Raw genomic sequence first — 26900 nt, forward strand, 5'->3', positions numbered from 1 at the left:
ATTCTCAAGGCAGGTAATTAAATTGTGCTTAGGCAATCACTTGCTAATTCTGGCATAGGGAATTGTACCAGAAACTGTGCTAGCTATAGAACAGAATGGTAACTGCTCTGTTAGAGAACTTTGCAGATGGTGTGTGGACAAATTAAATGTGAAAGGAGTGAATTGGGTCAGGCAATCTAAACCAGAAGATGAACGAAATGAATTTCCCTTTGTTTTACAACCTGCATTGATGGCAAGATGCTCATTCTAAAACTTGAAGTGAGATGATAAACAAGGTTACTCAAATGTAAGCCTCACTGAGTAGTTCAGGGAGAATTACTGCAAAATAATGAAACTATTATATTCCACTAAGCATATCAAGTCAATTCGATTGCAATTTACCTATCTATAATTCACATTCAACAATTTTATGTTTCAGAAAAATAGTTTTAAATACTTTTAATTTTTGGTAACAATTTTCTTTTGAAAGAGTATTGGAAAAGATCTGTATGCTAAGTAAATAATTTATTTTGATGTCAGCTGATTAAATATAGACTATTTGAGCTATGCTTTCTTCTTTAAATATAACCGAGAAACTAATTTCCACAAATGTCGACATAAACACATTTATTAAATGTTTTCTATTTCTATTTTATATTTAACTGGGATGTAATGATTTGTTTTTGGGATTCATTTTATATAAATATAACAAAGACTGCTGCGGATTTGTAGAATCGTGGAATAGGAATGTTGCTACAGATGACTACTTAAGTGTTAAGCCTTTGCTTCTCTTAATCCATACTGGCATTATAATAAATCCGTTGTTTGCAGATGGTAAATAAATTAGTAAACTAGCATTAGCCTCATTTCTGTGTTTAGATACAGATATACATTTATACACATTTATGCATGCACAAACACATAATATAGTCAATGGATAGGAATCTTTTTTCTTCAGTTAATGGGTCATGTTTCCACTCCCTGAAATAGTGATGATTAGTAGTGGTTCAGGCTGGGAAGAAAGAAAAGGAAAAAAACCCTTAATTTACATAAATGTAAAACATCAGACGCTGTGTTTTCCAGGAACCATTTCCAGTGGCAACTAGAGGCTTTGCTGTCTGCACCACTGATTGCAATGATCACATGTTCCTAGCAGAAACCCTTAGTAAATAATAGACAGCATCCATCTTCTTTGAATGGTATGTAGACAGTGGTGATTCTGAAACCGGCTAATCCAAGCCATGGCTCTAAATAAGGGTTTAGTTTCATATTTTTTTCATCAACATTCATTAGATGCATAATACATAGAACTATATTTCTTTGTGCATCCACATTGTTTCTTAGACAGCAATCTGATCCTACGCAGCTTCTGTTCAGGCAATCTCACACTATTCACAAGAGCCTACAAAACTTTTGCCAGACCCATCCTAGACTACTGCTCATCTGTCTGGAACCCATACCACATCTCAGACATCAACACCCTTGAAAATGTCCAAAGACATTTCACCAGAAGAGCCCTTCACTCCTCCACTTGAAACAGAATATCCTACGAAAATAGACTAACAATCCTGGGCCTAGAAAGCCTAGAACTACGGCGCCTAAAACACGATTTCAGTATTGCCCACAAGATCATATGCTGCAATGTCCTACCGGTCAATGACTACTTCAGCTTCAACCGCAATAACACAAAAGCACGCAACAGATTCAAACTTAATACGAACCGTTCCAAAGTTGACTGTAAAAAATATGATTTCAATAATCGAGTTATCGAAGCGTGGAACTCATTACCAGATTCAATTGTGTCAACCCCAAACCCCCAACATTTCTCCCTTAGACTCTCTACGATTGACCTCTCCAGGTTCCTAAGAGGCCAGTAAGGGGCGTACATAAGTGCACTGGTGTGCCTTTCGTCCCCTGTCCAATTGTCTTTCCTTTCTCTCACTTATCATATATATTTTCTTTCTTTCATATATCCTCTCCTCTAAGTTCACTTTACCCTTATATATATTACTACATGTCTATTTTTCTTCCTATGTATTTGTGTATTGGACAAATGAATAAAAACAATAATTAAAAAAAAATATTGCACACACCACAAAAAGCTGTATGAAAATTTCAGCAATCGGGATGCAGTATGATCTCTGACCACTAACTTAAGGGCATACCACAAGAGCCAACCGCCACTGTATCCAGATTTTAATGATCTTGATAGAGAGCTTGAAAGCAGGAAGCAGAGACTTCTCCCTTCCTTCAGGAGGAACGGAGAAACATGTCTAGTCATTGTATTATTTTACAGAAAAAAACTACCGCCAAAGAATTATGCCGAGCATTGCCTGAACCCCTGGCAACCAAAGCAGCAGGCAACAATTAGACGCATGATGAATATTTCCACCATCTTTCTCAAAAGATTCATCGTTTGCAGGTGCTGCAGGAAATCTATTCAATTGTAATAGTTTGGGTTTTGTGCTTTTTTCGTTCCTGAATGGATTCTCCAATGCCAGACTAAATTTTTAAAAATCAATAAATGGGGAAGAGATTCTACAACCAGGCACACCTGAGAAAATCAGGAGCAAAACGGTCTGGCTTCTAGAGCAGGGATCTCCCACCGTGGCCACTTTAAGACTTGTGGACTTCAACTCTCAGAGTTCCTCAGCCAGCAAAACTGAGAAGTCACAAAATTAAGCAGACTTTCCTTACATGGCTTCAATGGGAAATGTTTAAACCCCCAAATCATTTGCAGCTAGTGACTTCGTAAATAAACCCACCACTCTCTTATGTCCTCCAGAATTTCATTCTCTGAATGTTCCAACTTTTCCCTACAATCATAAGTTAGACAAATTATTCTAATGAATTCTTAATGTGGCACCCAAGTTTTATTAGGAAAGCTTGCTGCCAGCTAAAGATGGTGGCTTTTCAGCAACAGGTGAAGAGAACAAAGATGAACAGTGTATGCACCATATGTATACACACATTTGGACTATAACAGGTATCTCTAACAGTGCAAACTTTAGAAATCCCCTTTTGATCAGCTGTACACCACAGCATGTGAAGTAATACCTTCTTCTAGTAAAGAAAGTTTAAGGTCCTTGAAATTAACAAGCGAGGGAAGAATACAACATATAGGGCACAGGTCTTCAAACTTGGCAACTTTAAGACTTGTGGACCTCAACTCACAGAATTCTCCAGCCAGCTATGCATAGCTAGCTGGAGAATTCTGAGAGTTGAAGTTCACAAGTCTTAAAGTTGCCAAGTTTGGGGACCTCTGATATAGGGTATATAAATTTCTCTGGCAACATCACCTGGCTAAGAGGAAGAATTTACTAGTAATTGCCATTGTGGGGTGAGTATACTAAGATTCAATAAGGAATCTAATGCATCCGACTTCTATTGGGATTGTGGATTTTTTGTTTATCCCCCCCCCGCACTAAATTATACTTATTCCTATTGTTTTAATCTTTTGACTATTGTAAATGGCTTCCTTCTAAAGCAGGATGCTCCCTCAAGTAGTCCTTTACTTATGACCATTCATTTAACGATGGTCGAATTTGTAAAGGCTTTGGACAAAGCAATTTATAATCTGTTCTCATACTTTACGATATTTGCAACCCCCCAGCAGTCACATGACTGCAATTGGAGAGCTTGGCAACCCGTTTGCATTTAGAATCAGTTGCAACATCCTGTTCAATTTGCCACTTATTGTGGAGCTGGGTTCATTTCATGACTGTGGTGATTTGTTTCATTACCACCACAAAAATTGTTGTAAAATCTGGTCTGACTCTATTTACGACTACAATGATTTATGACAGGAATTCCTGTCCCAATTGTGCTCAGAGGTTGAAGATGAAGATTTTTTAAGCAAATACGCCTATAGCCAAAACAATCTTTCTCCAGCATTCTGACTGAGGAAGCAGCAGAGAACATACCTAACCACAACATTTCAACAGTCAGAAAATCAGTTCCAGCAACCAGAGAACATTTCTGGATCCCACCCTACTGCACACAGCTCACTAAATAAACGTTAACATCCCAGCATGAAATGGCTGACACACTCGTTTTCCAAAAAATGGCTTCTTCACATTCAAAGAAATCTTGGATGTATTCCCAGTTTCTGGAAAATTCAAATTGCAGCTGTTTCAGGTTCAGACAACACAAATTACCACAAAGCTGAATTAAAATACAGCATTTAAATTGGGGTGGATTGTGGAAGTAAAATTGAGGTACTTGCATGTTAATTAACTTTTAGCTCAATGCATCTTGTCACGCAAAAACCTCCCTTAATAAAGATCCCAGAATCAGTTATCAAGTACTTTAACAAATATTAGCACAGTAATCATCTTGAATTTTAGCAGATCAATTGGTGAAGTAATGTTTTGTAATTTAATAAAGCCATTTCTGCCTTGGAAAATGTACATAAAACTGTTATTATGCAAGCACTTTTTTGGGAAAAGATAGCAAATTTGTTTTGGGGTAAAATTATTTTGGCATACTTTGCATTTCTCTCTTTGAGATTCTTTCTCCTCACTTGTATGTGTGCATGCCCACACATGTATTTACAGAATAAACATGCCCCTTTTTTTCTGCAGACAATATGCTTGAGGAAAAACTCTGGAAACTCAATTCTGAGATGTTCATACTTATTTTCAAAGTAAAAAAACCCAACCCATGGGGTTCTCCCACATATTTCGAATGTGGGGTAATCTACTTGTTTCACCAAATTTATTATTTCTTCTAGCTATATTTGTATTTTATACCATAATTTTTGTATTACTGAACAGGGCCACCATGTGTGGTAATCAACCTCATTTCTATATCCACATTTCCAACATTTTGGAGTCAAATTAGAATACATTTTGGGCAATCTTGCTGGGGGTAAATGCCATCTGTAGTACATTTTGTAAATGTTTTCATTGTAAGCAGTTGATTTTGTTAATTTATAGTTTTTGTTCCAGATTCTGTTCCATTGGTCTAGTTCCATATTATATCAAAGATTTTTTATCCAGCCGATCATATCCCCTTTGACAATTTCTTCCTCTATTTTATAGTTTATTAGAAATGTATAAGTTTTTGTTTTACCCTCTTGTAATACACTCAGCATAACAAAATTTAAAAAATGAAGTTGGCCTTAATACTTTCTGAATGCATATAGATAATGCAAACCAATACAGATACTGTACTTCACATGTTATATTTCAACTTTTCCCGTTAAAGGGTTTTTTAAAAGATGAAGTAGAGTCAGTATCTGAAGCTTCAGTAGGTTCTTTGAGTTCCATTTCAGATTTTTTTTTTCTTGGGCTAAAACATTTAACCTGGATTTCATAATGTCAGAGGTTTTGTAGGGTTTTCTCTTTAAAGTCAGTTGTGGAGGGTTTTCTATTTAAAGTGTAGTGATTTGATTTGCTTCCAGGCTGTGGTGCCTCTACTAAGAACAAGCAATTTACTGATAAACAAGATCTTGTTAGTTATCTGTAATAATAGGTATGTTATGTTGTAAACTAAATCAACTTCAAAATGCAATCCATCTCTGCAATTTTAGTCTTTCTGTTATTATATAATCATGATCACATTGGAAATCTATAACTTATTTTAGCATATGCTTTCTAATCAACATTCTAAAAGAATGACCATAGGCAGGAAAACATTTTTTCCAGATTCCTACTAGCTTGCCAATGATATTTCTTGTAGGGAAGCCAGCAAGGAGCATTGGAAATAATGACAAGACTATGGTTGACTGTGGCAGTGACACAGTGTGGCAGGCCAAAGCCTCTAACTTCACATCACTGACGCAGTGCTGAAGTGGCTACAACTTTGCCAAATTTCAATCCCATAGAATTCCTGGATTTTGGACTGCTTCTTTAAGTTAGTCCATTAGAGATATGTTGATTCAAAAACTGTTGCCACGTCAAGCACTGTTTTGCCCAATTGAAGGTTACAGACAAGAATGTTTTAGTAATATGTAGCCTGCGATGCATACAGTACATTCTGCATTCTTCATACTTCATCTTTAAAGCAAATAAATCCAAACTCATTTCAGAGGAGGCTCTTCAGAGTTTTCATGTGGTAGATAAATCCACAGTAACTGAATTTAAACATGCCTGGGATAAACATATATCCATCCTAAGATAAAATACAGAAAATAGTATAAGGGCAGACTAGATGGACCATGAGGTCTTTTTCTGCCGTCAGACTTCTATGTTTCTATCAGAGAGAGAGCATGAATTCAGCTCACCTAAGGACAGTATCCACGACAAACAATAGACTTCTACAATGTAAGTAACTTTTAAAAATCTTTAAATATTACCTTAATTAACTGAATTTTGAAATAAACAATTTTACATCAATGTTTCTGTGGGGATAAGGCAATTCAAAATTAGTTTTATGTTACGTGTTATGTTATAAACCAAACAAAGGGGAAAAAACCAGAAGAAATACAAGATTTTGTTGAAGTATTTATTGAAAGTGTACAAGTTCCATAAAGGTGAGGAAAACTTTTTTTTTGTAAAAAAATTCAATAAAATTTCTTGTTGACATATTGTACATCAATCATTAAAATAAAAACAATAGAAAAACAAATGCCCAAACACACCAGTGTGCACTGAGAAGAAAATTTAAAAAAAAATCTTACATATTCAAACATCATTGGCCTTTGCAATTATAGAACATAGCTGTAATACCTTTATCCCTAGTACTGGCTCTAGCAAGAGAAGATGAACCTGGAAGGGAAATAACACCCCATACATACCACTGGCAGTGAACTGCTGTAAGGAGGTTACTCATACAATATCTAGGCAGAACTAGAGTGTGAGGAAAGATACAACTTCATAAACATTTTATTGGCATTTGAACTAGTTGAACAAAATGAGGAAACCAGAAATCATAAAAACACTCAGGTTCACTAACTCATCTTTGAAAATTAGCAATTCATATGTGTGTGAGAGAGACAGAAAGTCAAGAGAGAAATTTGACCTTTTTGACATTTCTTTAATATTCTACGTATGACTTCAAATTAGCCACAACTGTAGTCTTGAATACAGTTTTATATCAAAGTATATACTATAAACATAAAAATCTTCAAACCTGCTGTCTAGTCAGTGGTGCAGCACATTCACATGAAAGTCAATCACAAAACTTCTGTAAAGGGTCCACTTTAGGGTCACCAATAGCTTATATAAACAGACAACCATTTCATCAGAAAGAATGCTTTTTTTCTAATAAGGAATTATGATAAGTAACACTGGTGAAAATTGAAGTAAAAAAAAGCAGCAGCATCTTATGTTGTAAGGCTTAAGCTACGGGTGTCAAACTCACAGTGTCATATTACCCTCACGTGATGTATTGCAATTTTCCCCCCTTCACAGAGCTGGGGTGGGCAAGGCCTGTGCAACACAACCGGCCTGTGGGCCATCAGTTTTGACACCTCTGCATTAAGTATATATGCAGTTAGTTACAGATAGTCCTCAACTTACAACCATTCATTTAGTGATCCTTTGGCTACAACAGCACTGAGAAAAATGTCTTATGATTGTTCTTCACACCTATGATTGATGTAGCATCTCCATGGTCATGTGTCCAGTGTATATTTATGATGGCTGCAGTGTCCTGCGGTCATGTAAGCATCTTTTGCAACCTTCTGACAAGCAGTCACTTAACAACAACAACTGCAGCAATTCATTCTTAACAACTGTGACAAGAAAGCTAATAAAATACGGCAAAACGTATGTTACCAATGGAAATTTTGGGCTTAATTGTAGTTGTGAGTAATACCTGCATTGTTCTCCAAGATCTTTGCAGGGCAGAACTTTGCTATCTGTCCCATTGAAAGTGATCCTCTGCCTTAGAGTAACAAAAAAAATCACCAAGGCAAAATTCAATGCTATCCTTAGACTTTCTCATTATTAAGATTTCCTCTTTTCCCTAAAAGCACTTCAAAAACACGAACAGAATATTACCAAAGTGTACGAAGCAGCATCAAGGGATTTTTGATCTCCACATCATTGTTTATTCTGTTGGTGATGGAAATAAACTATATACTATACTTCAGAGCAGACCTATTGATGAATTTTGACCTGCCAAGAATCCTGGGATTGTTATCTTTTATAACTGATCTGCAAAATAGTCGGAAAATATTTACAAATAATACATATTTTCTGACTATAATGCTTTATAAATGAGTATTATTAATTCTTAATAATGCATTTCCTGTTATAGGCTACACTGAACATGATTGCAAATCAGTTGAAGACATTGGATTTTTAATGTCTTCACATAACAGTTAATTTACTATGTTGTAATTTCTATTTCCAAATACAGGATACAATAATTAATTCTGTTTTTGAGAGATTTCAGGAATCTGCTCAATTTGCATGTCAGCAGTCAACTTCTAAGTGTGTAACAATATTAAACAGACCATTATTTTTCTGTCTTTTTCTGGATTTTCAACTCCAAAAACTTGCAATTCATGTAGTATATATTTTTAGTTAATTTAAACTTGCAAAGAGGCACAAGGATAAAAGAGAAGTCTATCTTTCTTTATGGATTGTTCTTGAATCTAATTTTGCCATCAGATACCTATCTTTGTTTTGGGTAATATTTTGCTTTCTTTCATTTTCCTAGTTTTTCTTCTCCCTTATCTCAATGTTGCTGCTTCTCTGAAAAAAAGATGTACTGCCCCCACCTTTTAATGAAAGTAGGGAATATTGGTGGCTCTAGGACAAAAGAGAATAAACAGCAAAGGTACATGAAGAATACCCAGTTCCACTCTTTTTAGGAATAAGAGGAATTATCCTTTCTAATTTTTTTCAAATATATAGCCCTTGTGCACTATTAACCATGAATCATCAATGGCAAAGAAATTATTTTCTTTCTCAAACCAACTCTCATAAGTTCTTTACCTGTGTTTGGAAGAGAGAGGAATGCTTCAAGCTCTCCATGTGACTTGGAAATACAATGCCTCTGACTGTGGAAAAGAGTCCAAGTTCTCTGCCTTATTTTTACAATTTCCTTGAACTTTATCATTCCTATCTCTCTTGAAATCATTAGATGCTCGCATACACAGAAGGATAACTTCCCACACAGACAGCTAATATCAGGTTTGAAGAAACATAAAAACTGCCATTCTAAACAATAACTATGCTTGCTATGAGCTAACATCTTGTGGTTACAAATCAATTGAGTCGTCTCACTGCATTAAAGTAGAAATGCTTTAATTAAGCCCTTGCTGGTTATAATTTACAAATTCTCATACTATTATAATCACAGAGGCTAAATAAATGTTGTTCTCTTAATAAAAGCGTGTCAGTTTTTTAAATGTGCATTTGAAGGCCAGCCTCAAATGTCTTGAGTCATTTACTACTAACATTTGTTCTGGCACCAGTGAGGACAATGAAAATCATTTCTAAAAGTTATCAATATATTCAAGTTGAACACAACTTACAACGATCCATGAAAACAAATTGTTGTGGTTCAAAGACCCACTTTTTTCATTATTCCTTATTGTAATTGGGCCTTTTAATATTTCTAGAAATTTTCTGAAGGATTTGACACAGTTTGTCAATCTAAGCTGCTCCTTAACATGAAACAACAGGAGTGGATTTAGATAAAGTGCAGATATCCTTTTGCACAAATATAATCCCACTCTCTTTCATAAAGCAGGAGCAATAAACATTTTGAAAATGCACATATGTGTCTAGCAGTAAAAGGAGCTTCACATTGTTAGAGCAATGCTTTTTTTTTTTTTGCAAGATACTCTTCTCTCACATAACCTACATCTGCTTTAAACTAAAATTAAAATACCATTAAGTCAAATAAGAAAAACTTAGCTCTCCCCTTATGTTTCATACAGTAAATCTAGGTGACCCACAAATTTAAGACTGTGGAATGGGTGTAAGACTATTTTGCTCTGCTAAAATATCTGAATAAAGAATAAAACAGAAATAAAGATAAAGCAATAAAATATAGGATCAAAATATAACAGCAATCAAATAAAAAGTCTTCCAGAAGGATAGTGTTGTCTGTCCAACCCCTTCATGCATTTATTTGGACCAGTGGAGAGAAAATAGACCTTGGCATATAATATCATCTCCAGTCTCACAAACCTCCATTATGTTCAGGAAAAAAGTTGAAGAGCAGCTTTATTCTGGTATATTCATGTACCATAAAAGCACATAATGCTCCTCACATGCTTTAGGAATGGACTACAACAGAATGCAGAATCACAGTAACAACATACGTGATCTTGCATGCAAGTCCAGCTTTCTTTTAGAGCTTCTATTGATATGTCAGGCTGTAGAAAGTTGGCGGAGGAGGGGGCTCTATTAAGTACAGTATCCGTTCTCCGCTCATGCATCCAGGAAATACCAGAACAGGCTTCTGTGGCAGCAAATGCAAAGAAATGTTTTGGTACCTTAAAAACTAACAGCTATATTATAACATTAACATTTCTGCATCAGAATCTATGTTATTAAATGAACAAACCACCCACCTATCTGGGTCAATCAAAGTTTTACTCAGTTGATTAATTTTAACAAGAATCAAGAGGCCAAACAATGTAGGAATTATTATTTAAAATATTGTATTATTACAAATCGAAGATCCACTTGAGATGGATGTGGTTCATTTCCAACTAACATTGCATCAAAAACATGCTGATGTTGCTATGTCTGTTTTTCTGCCAGTCTGGAATAGGTTACACTGCTATTATATTTTTGTTTACTTAAAGATACCAGAATATATTGCTTTCTAAATGTAACTTCTCTCTAACTATCCCCCAATGGCTATATCTTGTGCCATTTAATCAACTTGGTAAATATCCATATTAGCTCAGACCCCTTCACAAGCAAACAAAACAACAGAAATTTCTTATCTTCAGTTCTTTCATAAGTATAGTTCATTTTTTTTAAAGTACTAAAAATGAAATGGGCCACATCAATGAAAGCATAAAAGGATTCTTAGCTTAACACCCTAACAATATTGCTACTCCAAAAGGAGACATGTCCATTGAAATAAATTGCTTCAACAATATCATGCCCAACAAACTATTACCCTCAACAGACCCACAAAACAGTACTTTGACAAGCAAAAACCACCATGCATGCATGGCCCTTTTAAGATCATATGACTACAGGGTTTATATAGTATAGTGGCAAGACATGATAGAATCAGGTATATATGCCAAAGGCAATTCAAGATTTTAACAGTAACATAAAAAACTAAGTTGTCCCAAGAGGCACCGTTGTGACAGTTAATTGGCGTTCTGGGGAAAAAGGATGAAACATCTCCTGAAATACAACATTAGGAATAAATCATGACATGATTAGCTGAAGTGCACTAAAATGCTATTTCCAGACAAGAAATTCCACACACGTGTTTTCCCCTCTTCTTCACTCTTTTCAGCATACAGTGACAATATTGCTTTTCTTCTTTGTCTGATTGATGTTATACTAATCTGGGAAAAGGAGAAAAATCAGCTGGTCTTATGACAGAATACTGAAAAAGTTTCAATTCATTGGTCCCAGTGAAAAAGATATAGCAAGAAAAGTGCAATTATCCTGATGATGATGAAATAAAAAAAATGCACATTTGTAAATACTATCTTCATATGAATTAATGATTTCCTTTTTTCTCTCTCCTGAAAACAGATATTCTGCTAAGAAAAGTTGGGATGTCTTTTTCATTGTTCAAACTCAAAGTTTACACTGAAACACAAAGTCTCAGGGGAAAAATTGGTCCCTCCACCAGTTGTGAGGAATTGTGGAGATCTCCTTCTTTATGGTACCAAAGCAGCATGCTCAGAGTCTGCACCTGAACCATCCCAAGACAAATGCGTTTGGCTCTTTGCTTCTCCTTTTTTCCTAGATATTACAGGAGGCTGACATTCATGGCATGATGTGTAAGATACTACCTATGACCTGTTTATGGAACTGTCAGCTATTGCAATACAAAGAGTTGTCATTTAGAAAGTTTGTTGTTGCTTCCATAATATACCACACACATCCCATTAGCCACGTGCTGCTTTTATCCTTCAGTTTCTTCACTATGTCCTGACTGCTGGAGCACAGACATCTGTGATATTACTTTGCTCGTTCCACGAGAGAGGCGCTCTTGGTCTGTGTTTGCTGAAAGGGAGGCCATGGAAAGAGGTTGCAGCAGCGTGGGTGTCATACCAGTTGTGACGGTCAGATTATGAGTAGCACCTTTGAGAGTAAGATCTTGCGTGGGAAGAAGTGGCTTGAGAATGCTGACAAGGCAGAAGGCAGAGCCACTTTTAGGAATAAAGTTAACTTTATTCTTGTCAGGACAATAAAAGGCTGGAATTTCATGCAAAGGTTTTGGCCTACAAAGAGAAAAACAACATCACAGGGTATTAACATTTGGAAGCTAAAGATTAACAAGGCTGCAAGGAATTTACCAAACGTTTATGATATGTTGTATAACACAGCATAACCTTGGGAAGAAAGCCTTGTGCAGCCTAGCAGCTGTCTTGTGAAGGGCCAAACCAGGTATGATTGGTCAACATCAGGAGCAAGATGTCAGGTCAGCTAGGCTGACAGAGGATGAAGAATGTAGGAGTCAAAGAGGCATTGATGTCATTTAGAGATAGGCGATAGAAAAGGATTGAGCTGAAGCATCACTCCAATCATAAATATGGGAAGGTTGATCAAATTTTGATCACACAAGCATGAGAACGCTACAATGACTGCCTTTCCGAGGACCAGTGATAAGTTCCTTCATTCCACACTGCTGTAACTTTGAACAAATTTGAATTGTCATTGCGTTGAGGAATATTTTACCTTTTTCTAACCCTAAACAAACCAAAATTGGCTACCCCTTGATTCTAACAGGGCCAGTACCGGATATCTTGTTCTTAGCTGTCACCTTTCTATTGGGCCGCAGCCTCGTATAGAACGTGCACACAGAAAGCTCTGAATTGGCACTTTAAATCCCAAAGGCTATGGTTCCTTGGTAACTTCCAGGTATGTGGATTTAAAAATCTCCAAAATCCATAACTAACATGGCCACTGATGACAATTCTGGCGGTTATTTATGAAAATACTGGCAAATAGATTAGAAAATATTTTACCAAAAATAATTGAAGAGGATCAATATGGATTCATGAAGGGAAGGAAAATAAGTGAACCAATTAGAAATGTAATGAATGTGATGCACCATGCTACCGCTACTAAAAGGAAATTGGGAATTTTGAAATTAGATATTTATAAAGCGTTCGATAAAGTTAACCATAGTTACTTATATAAATTATGTAACAAATTAAATATGGGGGAAAAATTTTGTGAAACTATAAAAGAGATTTATAAAGGAAATGAAGCATATATAAGAGTGAATGGACAAAGAACGCAGAGTATTAAAATATTAAACGGCACCAAGCAGGGATGCCCTCTGTCTCCAAAATTATTCGTAATAGCAATAGAGATCTTAGCTAATAAGATAAGACAAGATAACACTTGGGCAGGATATAGAATAGGGGAATTAGAAATGAAAATATATTTATTTGCAGATGATGCAATTATATTGACCCAGACCCCGATGGAGATGATTAAAGGTATAATAAATATTTTACAAGAGTTTAAGCAGGAATCGGGACTGTCGGTTAATATGGAAAAATCAGAGATTATGTGTTTAAATACAGATCCGAGAGAACAGATAGAAATTAGGAAAGAATCAGGGTTGAAATTAGGACTTAAAAAAATAAAATATTTGGGAATTTGGTTATTAAAAAACCCAGTGAAAATGGAAGAGATTAATTATAGAATAACATGGAGGAAAATGTTGAAACAGATGAGGAGCTGGAAAGATAAAAAGCTAAGGAGACTCTCTAAAATAAGAGCTTTAAAAATGATGATAGCTCCCAAGATGATGTACCTATTTCAGGTGCTGTCGGGGGGGTTATCGGTATGTAAGGTTAAAGAGTGGGACAAAAAATTAAATTATTGGATTGAAGAAGATAAGAGACCAAGAATAAGAAAAAAGTGGTTAATTGCGAATGAAAAAGAGGGGGGATGGGGTGTTCCATGTTTGGAGCTGTATAGGGAAGCTTTTCAAATGGAAAGGTTAATGGAGTTGCAATTAAGTGAAAATAAATGGGCGAAATTGGAAAAACAGATAAACGGGATGAATAATAGAGAATTAATTTTTAGGAAGTGGAATAGGAGAGATATAGGAAAATTAATAGGCCCAATGAAAGGGACTATGGAAATTTGGAAAAAATGGCAAGGGAAAATAGGATTATATAAATCTAAACTGTCATCGCTTTATGTAATAAATAGAGAAAATGAAATTAACTTAAATAGGGTTATAGGAGAGTTGAAGGGAAGAGGGATAACTAAGATAGAACAGTTATACGAGAAGGATGGCAGGCCAAGTAGAAATCGCATAGAATGGTGGTTAGGTAAGGGAAGGTGGCTACAAATAAATGCAATATGTAAATATCTAAATGAAAGGGAGAATAAAGAAGTATTATGGCGGGAGGAGACAGGGTTAGAGAAAATAATAAGAGAAAAAAGTGAGGGGATAAAGGCGCAAGCAACTAATATATACAAACTGCTAGTGCAGTCAGATGGGGACACGATTGATGGATTGACTAAATGGTGGCAAAATGAGATATTAGTAGAGGTACAAGAAATGGAAAATATAGTAGAAGATATAAGGAAAATTAAAAATACAAGAATTAGGGAAATGAGAAGGAAAATATTACATAAGTGGTATTTTACTCCCGTTCAATTTGCACATTTTCAGCAGAATGTTAGGGGGAATTGTTGGCATGGTTGTCAAGATAAAGGAGTGTTTATGCATATGTTTTGGGAATGCCCAATAGTGCAGGAATTTTGGCAAAAAGTGAAAGAGGATATCAATGGAATGTTAAATATACAATGGACAATCACTAAGGAAATGGCAGTACTAGTAAAAAGTAATGCGATGGGAGAATTTAGAGAAATAAAAAAAGCAGCAATAGAAAGTGCTCAGGCAGTAATAGTTTTGGGTTGGAAGGATGCAACAAAATGGACAATGCAAAATTGGTATAGGTACATGGTGGATCATATTCAATTTGAAATTATGGAAAAAAGGATAAATTTGGATAATGAAACTGATTTGGGACAGCTGATGGGACGGTGGGACAAGGTAAGACGATATATGACGAGCAGAATCCGAGACCAAGCTACAAGAAATAAACTAGAATCACTCTATAATATGTAGACAGAGATATTGCTCTTGGGTTAAGTGGATTAAAAAAGAAATACCCCCAATTTGGTGGTGGGGAATGTGTGTATGTCGGGGTGATGGGCACAATTCACATTTCACTATGCACTGTTTTATGTTGTGTGATTTTAAATTGTTAAAAAATCAATAAATAAAATATTAAAAAAAAAAAAGATGACAATTCTGGCGGTTGATATATACATATCTGGAAGTTGCCAAACACAGGTTTAGGTTTTCAGCAGATATCAAAAAAGGGGTAATGTTCAAAATACATTTTTGTCAATACATTTCTGCAAAATGCATATGAATAAGAAGGGGAAATGATCCTTGCTTTCTCAAAAGTGGTCTAGGAACTGCTTTAAATAATTATAACTTCCTCTTCAAAAATAAACACAAAGCTAAATATATAGATATGTTCACTTTCACTCCAAAAAGTAAGAAACATTAAGCATAAAGCTATACCATCAAAGTTTAGAAACCAGGCATCTAATGAGATATTATGATTCAAAAAAATATGAAGTAACATAGCAACTTACAAGCTTTCCTCAAACACTTTGACTTTCTCACACCCCTCAGGAGGTTCACGTTTGAACATATAGCTATTGTTGGGTTTTGGTGATGTAGCATATTTGGGCAGAGGAGAATTGTTTCCATTTTCTGTAATGAGCAAAGGGCCAGTTACATATACATGTACGTGTACATACATACATACATACATACATACATACATACATACATACATCATAATAATGCATTATAATATTGTTTGCATTTCTCATATTCCTTTATTAACTATATTAAAAGGCAACCAAAAACCTGATCACCTGGCATAAAACAATTTCTTACTGTCTACATGATTTTTGCTTTAAAGATAAGCAATGTGTCTCCAGATGCTTTGGATGATCACCTAAATAATTCTTGATGATTAGCCAAGTTCAGATTGTTGAAAAGCACAGACCTACTAGTTGACCTATGTAGGCATTTTGCTCATCAACATGTAACAGATAAACTAATTACCTCTGGCAGCATTTAATCTTATAGCTAAGCAGAAGCATAGCTATCCAAAAGGCAGATACTGACTCATTTGCTTTAAAAATGTGATTAAATTACAATTTTCTATAACCCCTCCATCTCATTACCTCAGCTTCTTGAGTCTACTTAGATATATATTTGCATGTTAATTAAAAAACAAATCAAAACAACCAACACCCTATATGAATTAACATGCATCCATTAAGTACAAAAAAAGAAAATATAGAAATAAACTGGTGGCCAATAGAAGAATGATTACCCAAAACTCTCCAACTAAAACAATACAATTTTCCCATTTGGGAAAAATGGAGAAAAAAACTATTCCCCCATCTCTCCCCCATCCTTGCCTGAACCGACAAAAGATTCTGTGAATTTTGGCCTATAACTCAAATACCAAGTTCCTTAACTGAAGGGTTAATCCTAGAGGTTGCCCTCTAAGGAAAGCATTGGAATACTTTTCAGGAAATACCTTTATCTCTGGGGTCCATAAGCAGGTCATCTGCAGAGCAAGGGCTCTCCTCACTGCCCTCATTGGAGATAGCAAGGAAGGAGCTTGGGGAAATAGACTGAGATCGGCTGCTGTTGTTACTGCCTTTCTCTGCTCCACCTGGAGTCTGTGTGTCAATGCTGCGAGTACTGCTACTACGCTGGACTAAAGGAGGTGGTGCTCTATGCCCATCTGGGATATCTTGTGGCTGTTGAGCAAAAACATATTGCATACATCTTTATAAACCACAAACTATTAATCTTATCTGTTGACTTTAATAAAATGAAAAATTGAAGACAATTTTATCGCTTTGCCAATTAATCTCTTCAACTGAAAATCAGTTATTCTTCAGGTTCCCAAGTTAAAAAAGAAACCAAACTAAATGTAAGAAAGATTGGGAATCTCATAAAGAAGCCCTTCAGAGCTTTGGAGTTCCAATTCCTGCACAAACAAGGTTCAATGTAAGTGTGTTAACTAGAAATAAAGACCTAATTCTGGTTTACGATTATGTTATTACTGACATTAATGCAGTTCCCAAGTTTGAAGAAAAACTATAATTTCAGAGAAATCTAGATTAAAGGGTAAAGCCAATATTAAGCAGGGGTAGTGATAAGAAACTGGTATGCAGGCATGATGTTCACTCCTGGCTTTGTTTATAGATGCTGAATGTCATAATTCCAAATATTATATTTTCTCTAGACAAATCTCAATGTAACAGTTCCAAGATGATAACTTATCTTCCATACATCATATGCTAATGTATACAGAGATGTGTTTATGCATTACAGAATCAGCTCTCCATATCTGAAGGCCTGTTTGAGTACAAATATACTCACAATAAGTTGTTCCTCTTTCTCTCCTGTCTCTTTTATGATTATTTCAATCTCCTGATTCAGCCCTTCTATGCTATTACGGAAACGGGATCCGCTTGATTTAGCTATTGGTATCACAGGAACCAGCATGCTCTTTGGGACTGGAGCCTATAAAACCCAACAGAAGTAAAAGAAAATCAGAGTTATGTCATATAATTTAGAACAGAAAATCAAATCATCTATAAGATTTTATTAAAATGACAAAATGCATCTGGTTATTTGGAGAATTTTAGATATGTACTATTTTATTACTGCACATTTTTGTATTTATAATCTTTGTTCCTTGAATCTTGCATAGAAGTATGGATACATAAAATTATACATCATTCAATTGATCTACTGTATTCAAGCTACCATTCTGATGCAGATGCATAACAGGAAGAACCCAAACAATGAAACGTTAGTTTTTAAAATCAGTGCACAGTTGTTTTTCTGAATGTTTTTATAGTATTTTTAGAAAAAGAATCAGAACTAAAAATGTGAAGAGGAAGTGATAATACCTCTCAGGTTAATACTAAAAGTTTTGGAATAGATAAATTGCAAACATAACATTTAGTTCTTCATAATTTCAGTTTAGTTTTTCAATTTAGTTTCAGTTTCATGAAATCAAAATGCTTGATGAAAATGCTCTGCTTCTCCATCAGCATTGATAGTTTCAGTTCTTTTGTGATGAAGATTCAAGATACACAATATCATAATGAAGTGCATTTTAAAGAATTAAGGTAAAATGATTGATGAATTGATTGATTGATTGATTGATTGGACTTTTATGCCGCCCCTCTCTGAGGACTTGGGGTGGCTCACAACATAAAACAATGTATCACACCCTAAATCCAATTAATTAAATATAAAATCCAAAAAATCTAAAAAACCCAAAACCCATAAAAAACAGTCATTGCACCCACCCTGTGGATCTCCAGATTTTCCCCTCTCAATCCCCACCCTTCAGGTCAGGATTGGTGCAGGAAAGCACCCCATATTGCCATGGAATGGCTGGCCTCCCCCTGAGCTTGGGAAGAAGCTGCCGACTCGCACGGACGAAGCCACGCCCCCCCCCCGGGAATTCTGTTTTTTATTGCTCATGTTGTTTTATTGTATGTTGGAAGAAAAATAAAAGAAAAATTTTATAATACCCCCCCCCCCCCAAAACCCAATCCATTCATTCCCATTTGATCAACTTTCTCTCAACACATTCATCGGCAAGGGGGCAAGGATCTAATGGCCCCAAGCCTGGCGGCACAAATGACTCTTAAGGCTCTTGCAGAAGGCAAGGACAGTGGGGGCAGTACCAATCTGCCTTCTTCGGAGAGGGGCGGCATACAAATCTAATAAATTCAATTCAATCTCCAGGTGGAGCTGATTCCAGAGGGCTGGGCCCCCCACAGAGAAGGCTCTTCCCCTACGCCCCACCAACTGACATTGTCTAGTTGATGGGACCTGGAGAAGGCCAACTCTTTGGGACCTGACCAGTCGCTAGGATTTGTGTAGCAGAAGGCAGTCCCGTAGGTATTCACAAGGTATTTAGCCTTGAGTACAGAGTTTTGCTTTGGAATTTCAATCCAATTTTATATATTTCTCTCAAACGTGTAAATATCTGCTGGAGGCTCAAAAGAAGCAATGATCACTAAGTTACCAGTTATCAAGACTCAAAATAGAATTGTACTTTTATTTAACCATTATAAGAGACCAGAAGCAGTATTACAATTGCAATTGTAGGGACTTTGAAGATGGAAACTCACATGGAAAAACAACTTTCAAAATATCTCTAAATTCAGGAGGTTCCAATCATGGTGCTCAGATAGTAACTGATTTAAAGAAATTTTTTAAAAAGATGGAAGGAATATTCAGAAATAATGTATAACGTATATGTCAACATCCCAGATACTTTAGAAAAGTATGGTGGGCCAAAAGGGTGCATGAACACACGAAAGCATGCATGCTTGTGCCCACATCCATAATGCAATGCCCTCCTCCCACGCATGAGCACAACCCCCATGCCGCCCCATGCATGCACACAACCCCCCTTCTATGCTGCCTCATTGCACATGTGCACAGGCCTCACTGAAGCCTCCGGACTTCAAGTAGGCCCATTGGTAAACCAGAAGTTTGTTTCCAAACCTCTGATTGGAGCATTTTTTGCCATCCCCAGGGTTCAGGAGGATTTCCTGAAGCCTGGGGAGAGCAAAAACAGCCAAAATGGTGCCCAAAGATCAGTTGGACAGCGTGCACATGCACGCAGGAGCTGACATACGGCAACGTCTCGGCTGCCATCAGATATGGCTCCGCATGCCATCTGTGGCACGCATGCCATAGGTTCACCATCACTGCTTTAGAAGATATCCCCTATTTACAAGAATGTCTAATATTAGAACATGAAGCTATACCAGCACTCCAAGCACTCCAGTCCTTACCAAGTCAGAGGGCTAGAGCAGTGTTTCCCAACCTTGGTACCTTGAAGATATCTGGACTTCAACTCCCAGCATTCGCTGGCTGGGGAATTCTGGGAGTTGAAGTCCAGGTATCTTCAAGTTGCCAAGGTTGGGAAACACTGGGCTAGAGGAACTGATGGAATGCTCACAGAAATATGACAAGCAACTGAAGAAGAATCAATGAAAATTCTAACTAAGCTATGCTAGCAAATCTGAAGAGCATCAGGATGGCCAAAAAACTGGAAGTAATCAATCTGCATTCCAGCACTAAAAAGGAGACTTAACAGTGTGTAAACTATTGTACAATATCCTTAATTTCACACACTTGCAAAATAATCATCCAATATAAATTTGAGTACCACATGGAAAGGGAGATACCAGTTGTTCAAGCAGGCTTTTGAAAAGGTCAAGGAACAAGAGACATTCCTGCTGAAATATACTAGATAATTGAGAAGCCAAAGAACATAAAAATATGTCATTATGTGCTTCATTGATTATAGAAAGCTCTTTAAATGTGTTGATCATTTTAAGCTAAGGAAGACCCTTAGAAAAAACAGTATTTCAGAATATCTCATTGCCTTATGTGAAAAACCTATGGATCCCGAAACTAGGACCTGTTCAGATAATAAACCCAATTGGGTTTTCGAGTGCATGCACTAGAAAAGTATTGGCGAACCTATGGCACAGGTGGCACACAAAGCCTTATCTGCTGGCACATGAGCAGTTGCCGTAGCTCAGCTCCAACGTGCATATGTGTGTTGGCCAACTGATCTTTGACTTGAACAGAAATTTGGGGGAGTTGACAAAAATTCCAAAGAGAGACCTTTTTGAATTGTGGACATAATCCACGAGTCAGAACAAGATTTTTGCCAGGCCGGGAAAAACCAGGCCAGGTGACCTCCAATGGGAAGATTAGGTGGTCTACCATCTAATAGGTTAAATGATCTAGACAGGTGGTTATCTCGTTGGGGTCTGTTATTGCCTCTTTCCCTGGCTCCCTGAACTGACTGAGGGTGGAATTCTGGTGTATACTGACCTGTGAACCTCGGTGTTGGGTAGATGGTCTCTGAGTGTTGAAAGGAATGACAAAAGGACTGGTTGGATTTTGAGGCTTTTTTTTATGGTCGGGCCCAGAACTTTTCTTTTGTCAGAAGTTTTGCTGGAGGGGCCCTATGGCCAACTGCCATTTCTATCACACGCATGCCTGCCAGGGGTGAAGCCAGTGGAGACGTCTGACTACGGTGGAGGCTGCAGTGAACCTTGCAGAGAACCTAGAGGCTTGAAGCGTGGCATCTGCGACAAATTGGGCTGAGGCAAAGAGTTTATTGAGGTCTTGTTGGCCTCTGATGTCGTCATGTGGAATTCTGTGCTGAATTTGTTGAAGCCAGATCAGCATGGCCTGGGCAAAAAAGGAAGCGGGCAAGGCCGCCTTAATTGCCCAGGCATCAGATTGGTGACTCTTCTTCAACATCTGCTCTAGGCGGCGGTCTTCCGCCTTCATGACATCTTCGGCCTCTCCTGGCATGGCAGCAGCTGAGTGTAAGGACTTGATTGGTTTGTCCACCTTGGCTAAGACAATGAGTTCCTCATATGATGGGACCACCTTAAAAGAATTTGTTGTCCTTCCCCACCTGTCATCCCCACCTGACACTCTCCCTTGCCGTCTGAGATCAGCAGGCCAGATTCGGGGAGCTGAATGTGCTGCTGGCGCCTGGAGGAGTAGAACGTGAGAAATGGGCTCTCTCTCTCCTTCTCCCGAGTAGCAGTGCTGCATCCAGCTCACCAAATCTGGCCTGCTGATTTCAGGGGCAGCGGCTCTGACTCAATCCTCACTGGCAGTGCTGTGGGCAAGAACCGGCCATGCTGATCCCACTTCATGGCTGCGCAGACAGCCGACACTGGCCATTGCTTGGAACTCCAGTGCCAGTCTGCTCCCAGTGCAGGTTGGCAGGCTAGGACTGACAAGGGTTTTTTTGTGGCTGCTCTTTTTGTGGCGGCTACTAGAAGAAGCACGCAAGCGAAGATTTGCGGGAGCAGCCTCCACGAGGCCATTCCACATGGATGGCAGATGTGTATGGGGCATGTTCTCCCCTGCCTCGCCTCCTCACCTCAGGAAGCAATGAAAAAACTGCCATGATTGCTGGAAGCAGTGGCCAGAATGGCATGGGTAAAGCAGCTGATTGATGCTCTGACACCAGTCCCCCTGCCACAGGCCAAGAATTAAGGGCCTCCTGCACCCCCAAAATAATAAGGCAAAGGCCATATTTCAGGGATGAAAAGACAATAAGACCTTTTAGGTAGGTAGTCCTCAATTTACGATTATTTGTTTAACATTAATTCAAAGATATGAGGGTGCTGAAAAAATGACTTGCAACCAGTCCTTGCACTTACATTAATCACAGCATCCCTGAGGTCATACGATCAAAATTCAGGCACTTAGCTATGGCATGCAGTTATAATGGTGCAGTGTCCTGGAGTAATGTAAGCATTATTTGCAATCATTTCAGAGGACCAAAGATAAACAAAATCTATGGAGGAAGCTGGATTTGCTTAATGACCATGTGATATTTTTAAACAATTGTGGTGACTTCATGACCATAGCAAAGAAGGGCATAAAAATGGACATGACTCATTTAACAACAACACTGCTTAATGACAGTTTTAATCCCAGCTCTGATTGCAAATTGAAGACTACCAGACCATTTGAACAACTTATCACAAGAAAATCAATCAACTGCTCAGAATTTAAATATATCTCCTAACCAAACATCAATCACACAATCAATTGGCCAAACTGGCACACAAGACATTTATAAACTAAGGAGAACAGGACAAGAAAATCCTGTTGCTGATGTTACTTAGTCTAGTAATGAAACGTTCAGAAGATAAATTGAAAAAGCTTGGAGAGCAAACCACTGCCAAAATCTAAAACATTATTTCCAAGACTGCCTGTATACAAAACAGGAAACTATAATATATCATAGACAGAACTTGGGAAAACAGGCTGGCTTGGCCAAAGAGAGTGTCAAAATTGTATTGTCTCTTCTACTTTAATCCAACTATATGCTGGATATACTTTAATGGAAATTGGATCAAAAGAAGATGAGTGTGGTTTTAAAATTGAAGAAAAAACCTCAAGAAGCACTATGCTTATGATACTATTATAGCTAAAATGCAAAGTGTTTTCAAACTCTGGTAATAAAAGTCATCAATGAAGAGTAAATAATGGGACTTAATCAAAGAAAACCAAACTAATGACAGCAACCATATAACTGACAACAAACATATCAAAGTGATAAACAGTTTCTGCCTTTTAGAATCAACTATCAATAATACAAGAAAAAAATCCAAAAATATACTCAGATTTGGTAAAGAACCCAGAAGATCTAAGAAAAGATATTAAATTTAATTTGCATTACAATTGTTCCTCCAATGCTACTCACTGTGATTCACCTTGTAGGTACAAATGATACCACTGTAAAATAGCACTTTTTATTCCCCAAAATAATTCACCTGATATCTTTGTTAAGTGCAGCAAGAGCAACCAACAGTTCATTTCCTAATAAAAATCATTCATTTGTGCAAAAAAGACTCATTTTCTCTAAGTGTATCCAAAGCTAGACTTCAACCACTCTCAAGTATCTAAAGTAAAATATTTTAGAGAGGCCGTTTAACTATTTTCAAATTCAAATCAGTTGAAGTGGAAACAATATTCTCTAGTATGGTCTCTTCCTCCTGTGTTAGCAGCTTTCAGACATTCTTTTTGGCAAGTCAGTAGTGCCCGAAATACATTGAACTTTACCTTGGCAACAATTTTTACATTTAGTACTCATCTTACCTGGCACTGGTTAATAGCTGCATGATTACCATGGAATGGAGACTGTCTTTCTTTATCACGATGGTGCCTGCTGCTGTGTTTGCTTCTTTGGAGTTGCTGGCGTAACTTGGCAATCTAAAAAGGACAAATGTTTTGTATTTCTTTTTAACTCAACAACAAAAATGTTGAATTTTTGAATCAAACTTTACTGTAAGGGCTCCTGGTAACATTATTGTATAAGATGCTTATATAGAATAACATTCTCACTTGTTACCAGCAAAGTAGAAAATAAATTTTAAAAATTAAATAAACTTTTTTGAGTTTTACATTTTATTTTATAAAAGTATTTTAAAAAGTCAACAAATAAAGCATTTCCTCAAATGCTGAACCACCACTGCAGCTCTAGCATTTCTGCATCAGACACAACGACAACTCCCCAAAGAAAGTATGAATGAAACCTGGAGAACCAATGCAAGCACACCTTCTTCAGTCTGAGAAACCAGAGGAAGGATCACATTCAAAAGCATCAGCAAACTGTGAACATGGTCCTTCTGGGATATGGAACCCATGTAGAATTTCAGTTTTGTGGAATTTAATAATAATAATGATAATAATGATAATGATAATAATGATAATAATGATAATAATAATAATAATAATAATAATAATAATAATAATAATAATTTATTAGATTTGTATGCCGCCCCTCTCCGAAGACTCGGGGCGGCCCACAACAATAATAAAAACAATGTTACAGTGGAACAAATCTAATATTAAAAGATAAAAAAACATATAAAACCCCATCATTTAAAACCAAACAACACATACATACCAAACATAAAATATAAAAGCTTGGAGAAGGTGTCTCAGTTCCCCCATGCCTGACGGTATAAGTGAGTCTTGAGTAGTTTACGAAAGACAAGGAGGGTGGGGGCAGTTCTAATCTCCAGGGGGAGTTGATTCCAGAGGGCCGGGGCCGCCACAGAGAAGGCTCTTCCCCTGGGGCCCGCCAGACGACATTGTTTAGTTGACGGGACCCGGGGAAGGCCAACTCTGTGGGACCTTATCAGTCGCTGGGATTCGTGCGGTAGCAGGTGGTTCCGGAGGTATGCTGGTCCAATGCCATGTAGGGCTTTAAAGGTCATAACTAACACTTTGAATTGTGACCAGAAACTGATCGGCAGCCAGTGCAGGCCACGGAGTGTTGTAGAAATGTGAGAGAATATGGAAAGCCCCACGATAGCTCTCACGGCTGCATTCTGCACCATCTGAAGTTTCCAAACACTTTTCAAGGGTAGCCCCATGTAGAGAGCGTTGCAGTAATCGAACCTCAAGGTGATGAGGGCATGAGTGACTGTGAGCAATGACTCCCTGTCCAAATAGGGCCGCAACTGGTGCACCAGGCAAACGCCCTCCTCGCCACAGCTGAAAGATGGTGTTCCAATGTTAGCTATGGATCGAGGAGGACACCCAAGTTGCGAACCCTCTCTGAGGGGGTCAATAATTCCCCCCCCCCCGGGTTATGGACGGACAGATGGAATTGTCCTTGGGAGGCAAGACCCACAGCCACTCTGTCTTGTCTGGGTTGAGTTTGAGCTTTTTGATACCCATCCAGACCCCAACAGCCTTCAGGCACCGGCACATCACTTCCACTGCTTCGTTGACTGGACATGGGGTGGAGATGTATAGCTGGGTATCATCGGCATACTGATGATACCTCACCCCATGCCCTTGGATGATCTCACCCAGCGGTTTCATGTAGATATTAAATAGCAGGGGGGAGAGGACCGACCCCTGAGGCACCCCACAAGGTAGAGACCTAGAGGTCGACCTCTGACCCCCCACTAACACCGACTGCAACCGACTGGAGAGGTAGGAAAACCACTGGAGAACAGTGCCCCCCACCCCCAACCCCTCCAGCCGGCGCAGAAGGATACCATGGTCGATGGTATCGAAAGCCGCTGAGAGGTCAAGAAGCACCAGGAGAGAGGACAGGCCCCTGTCCCAGGCCTGCCAGAGATCATCCATCAACGCAACCAAAGCAGTTTCCGTGCTATAGCCAGGCCTGAATCCAGACTGCTGAGGGCCTAATCGGCTTCTTCCAAGGACCGCTGGAGTTGGAGCGCCACCACCTTCTCAACAACCTTCCCCATAAAGGGAAGGTTGGAGACTGGATGGTAGTTATTAAACATGGCTGGGTCCAGGGAAGGCTTCTTGAGGAGGGGGCGCACAAGTGCCTCCCTATAAGGAGCCGGAAAGGACCCCCTCCCCAAGGAGGTATTGACAATCTCCTGGACCCAGCTCCGTGTCACCTCTCGGCTGGCCGAAACCAACCAAGGGGGACACGGATCCAGTAAACAGGTGGCGGAACTCACAGCTCCAATGGCCTTGTCCACTTCATCAGGTGTCACCAAGTCAAACTCCTCCCAGACAGATGGACAAAGACGTTTAGCCCCAGTCACCTCTACTGACTCGCCGTCAGCCGATACTGCTATACAATTGGAGTCGAGGTCCACCCGGATCCGAGCGACTTTATCAGTGAAAAACGAGTTAAATTCCTCGGCACTGCTCTGCAAGGGCTCCCCAACTCCTCCCTGATTTAGAAGGGAGTGGGTCACTCTAAATAGAGTGGCCGGGCAGGATTCCGCTGATGCAATCAAGGCGGCATGATACGTGCATCTTGGAGCCTTGAGCGCCACTTTGTAAGTTTTACTGTGAGCTCTTACAAGTATTCGATCGGATTCGGACTTACTCTTTCTCCATCGCTTCTCTAAACAACTCTTCTGGTGTTTCAACTCCCGGAGCTCCTCGTTGAACCATGGAGCTCTACGGGGTCTAGTGCCACAGAGGTCGCAATGGCACAATTCGGTCAAGAGCCTCCGCTGCAGCCTTCTTCCAGGCCTCAGCAAGACACTTCGCCGAGCTGTGGACGAGTGAATCTGGTAAAACCCCAAGCGCCCTCTGAAAGCACACTGGGTCCATCAGGTGTCTGGGGCGGAACCTCCTAATCAGTTCCGCCTCCCTGCAGGGGAGGATTGGAACCAGGAAATCAAGCCGCAGTAGGAAATGGTCTG

At 38.4% G+C, this 26900-nt stretch overlaps 1 protein-coding gene across 1 annotated transcript in view; it reads right to left on the bottom strand.

Annotated features, from left to right (window-relative positions):
• Positions 1-6412: 6412 nt before the first annotated feature.
• Positions 6413-26900, bottom strand: part of FAM117B (family with sequence similarity 117 member B) — a 51871-nt gene continuing 31383 nt past the window's right edge. Inside the window, exons 4-8 of the mRNA XM_070731999.1 lie at positions 23848-23961; positions 17545-17688; positions 16691-16916; positions 15726-15846; positions 6413-12307 (exon numbers count right to left, since the gene is read on the bottom strand). Coding sequence (XP_070588100.1) covers positions 11989-12307; positions 15726-15846; positions 16691-16916; positions 17545-17688; positions 23848-23961 — 924 coding nt within the window. The 3' untranslated portion in view covers positions 6413-11988. The remainder of the gene's footprint in view (positions 12308-15725; positions 15847-16690; positions 16917-17544; positions 17689-23847; positions 23962-26900) is intronic.

The sequence above is a fragment of the Erythrolamprus reginae genome, chromosome 1 (assembly GCF_031021105.1).
Source record: "Erythrolamprus reginae isolate rEryReg1 chromosome 1, rEryReg1.hap1, whole genome shotgun sequence".
Taxonomy (NCBI): Eukaryota; Metazoa; Chordata; class Lepidosauria; order Squamata; family Dipsadidae; genus Erythrolamprus; species Erythrolamprus reginae.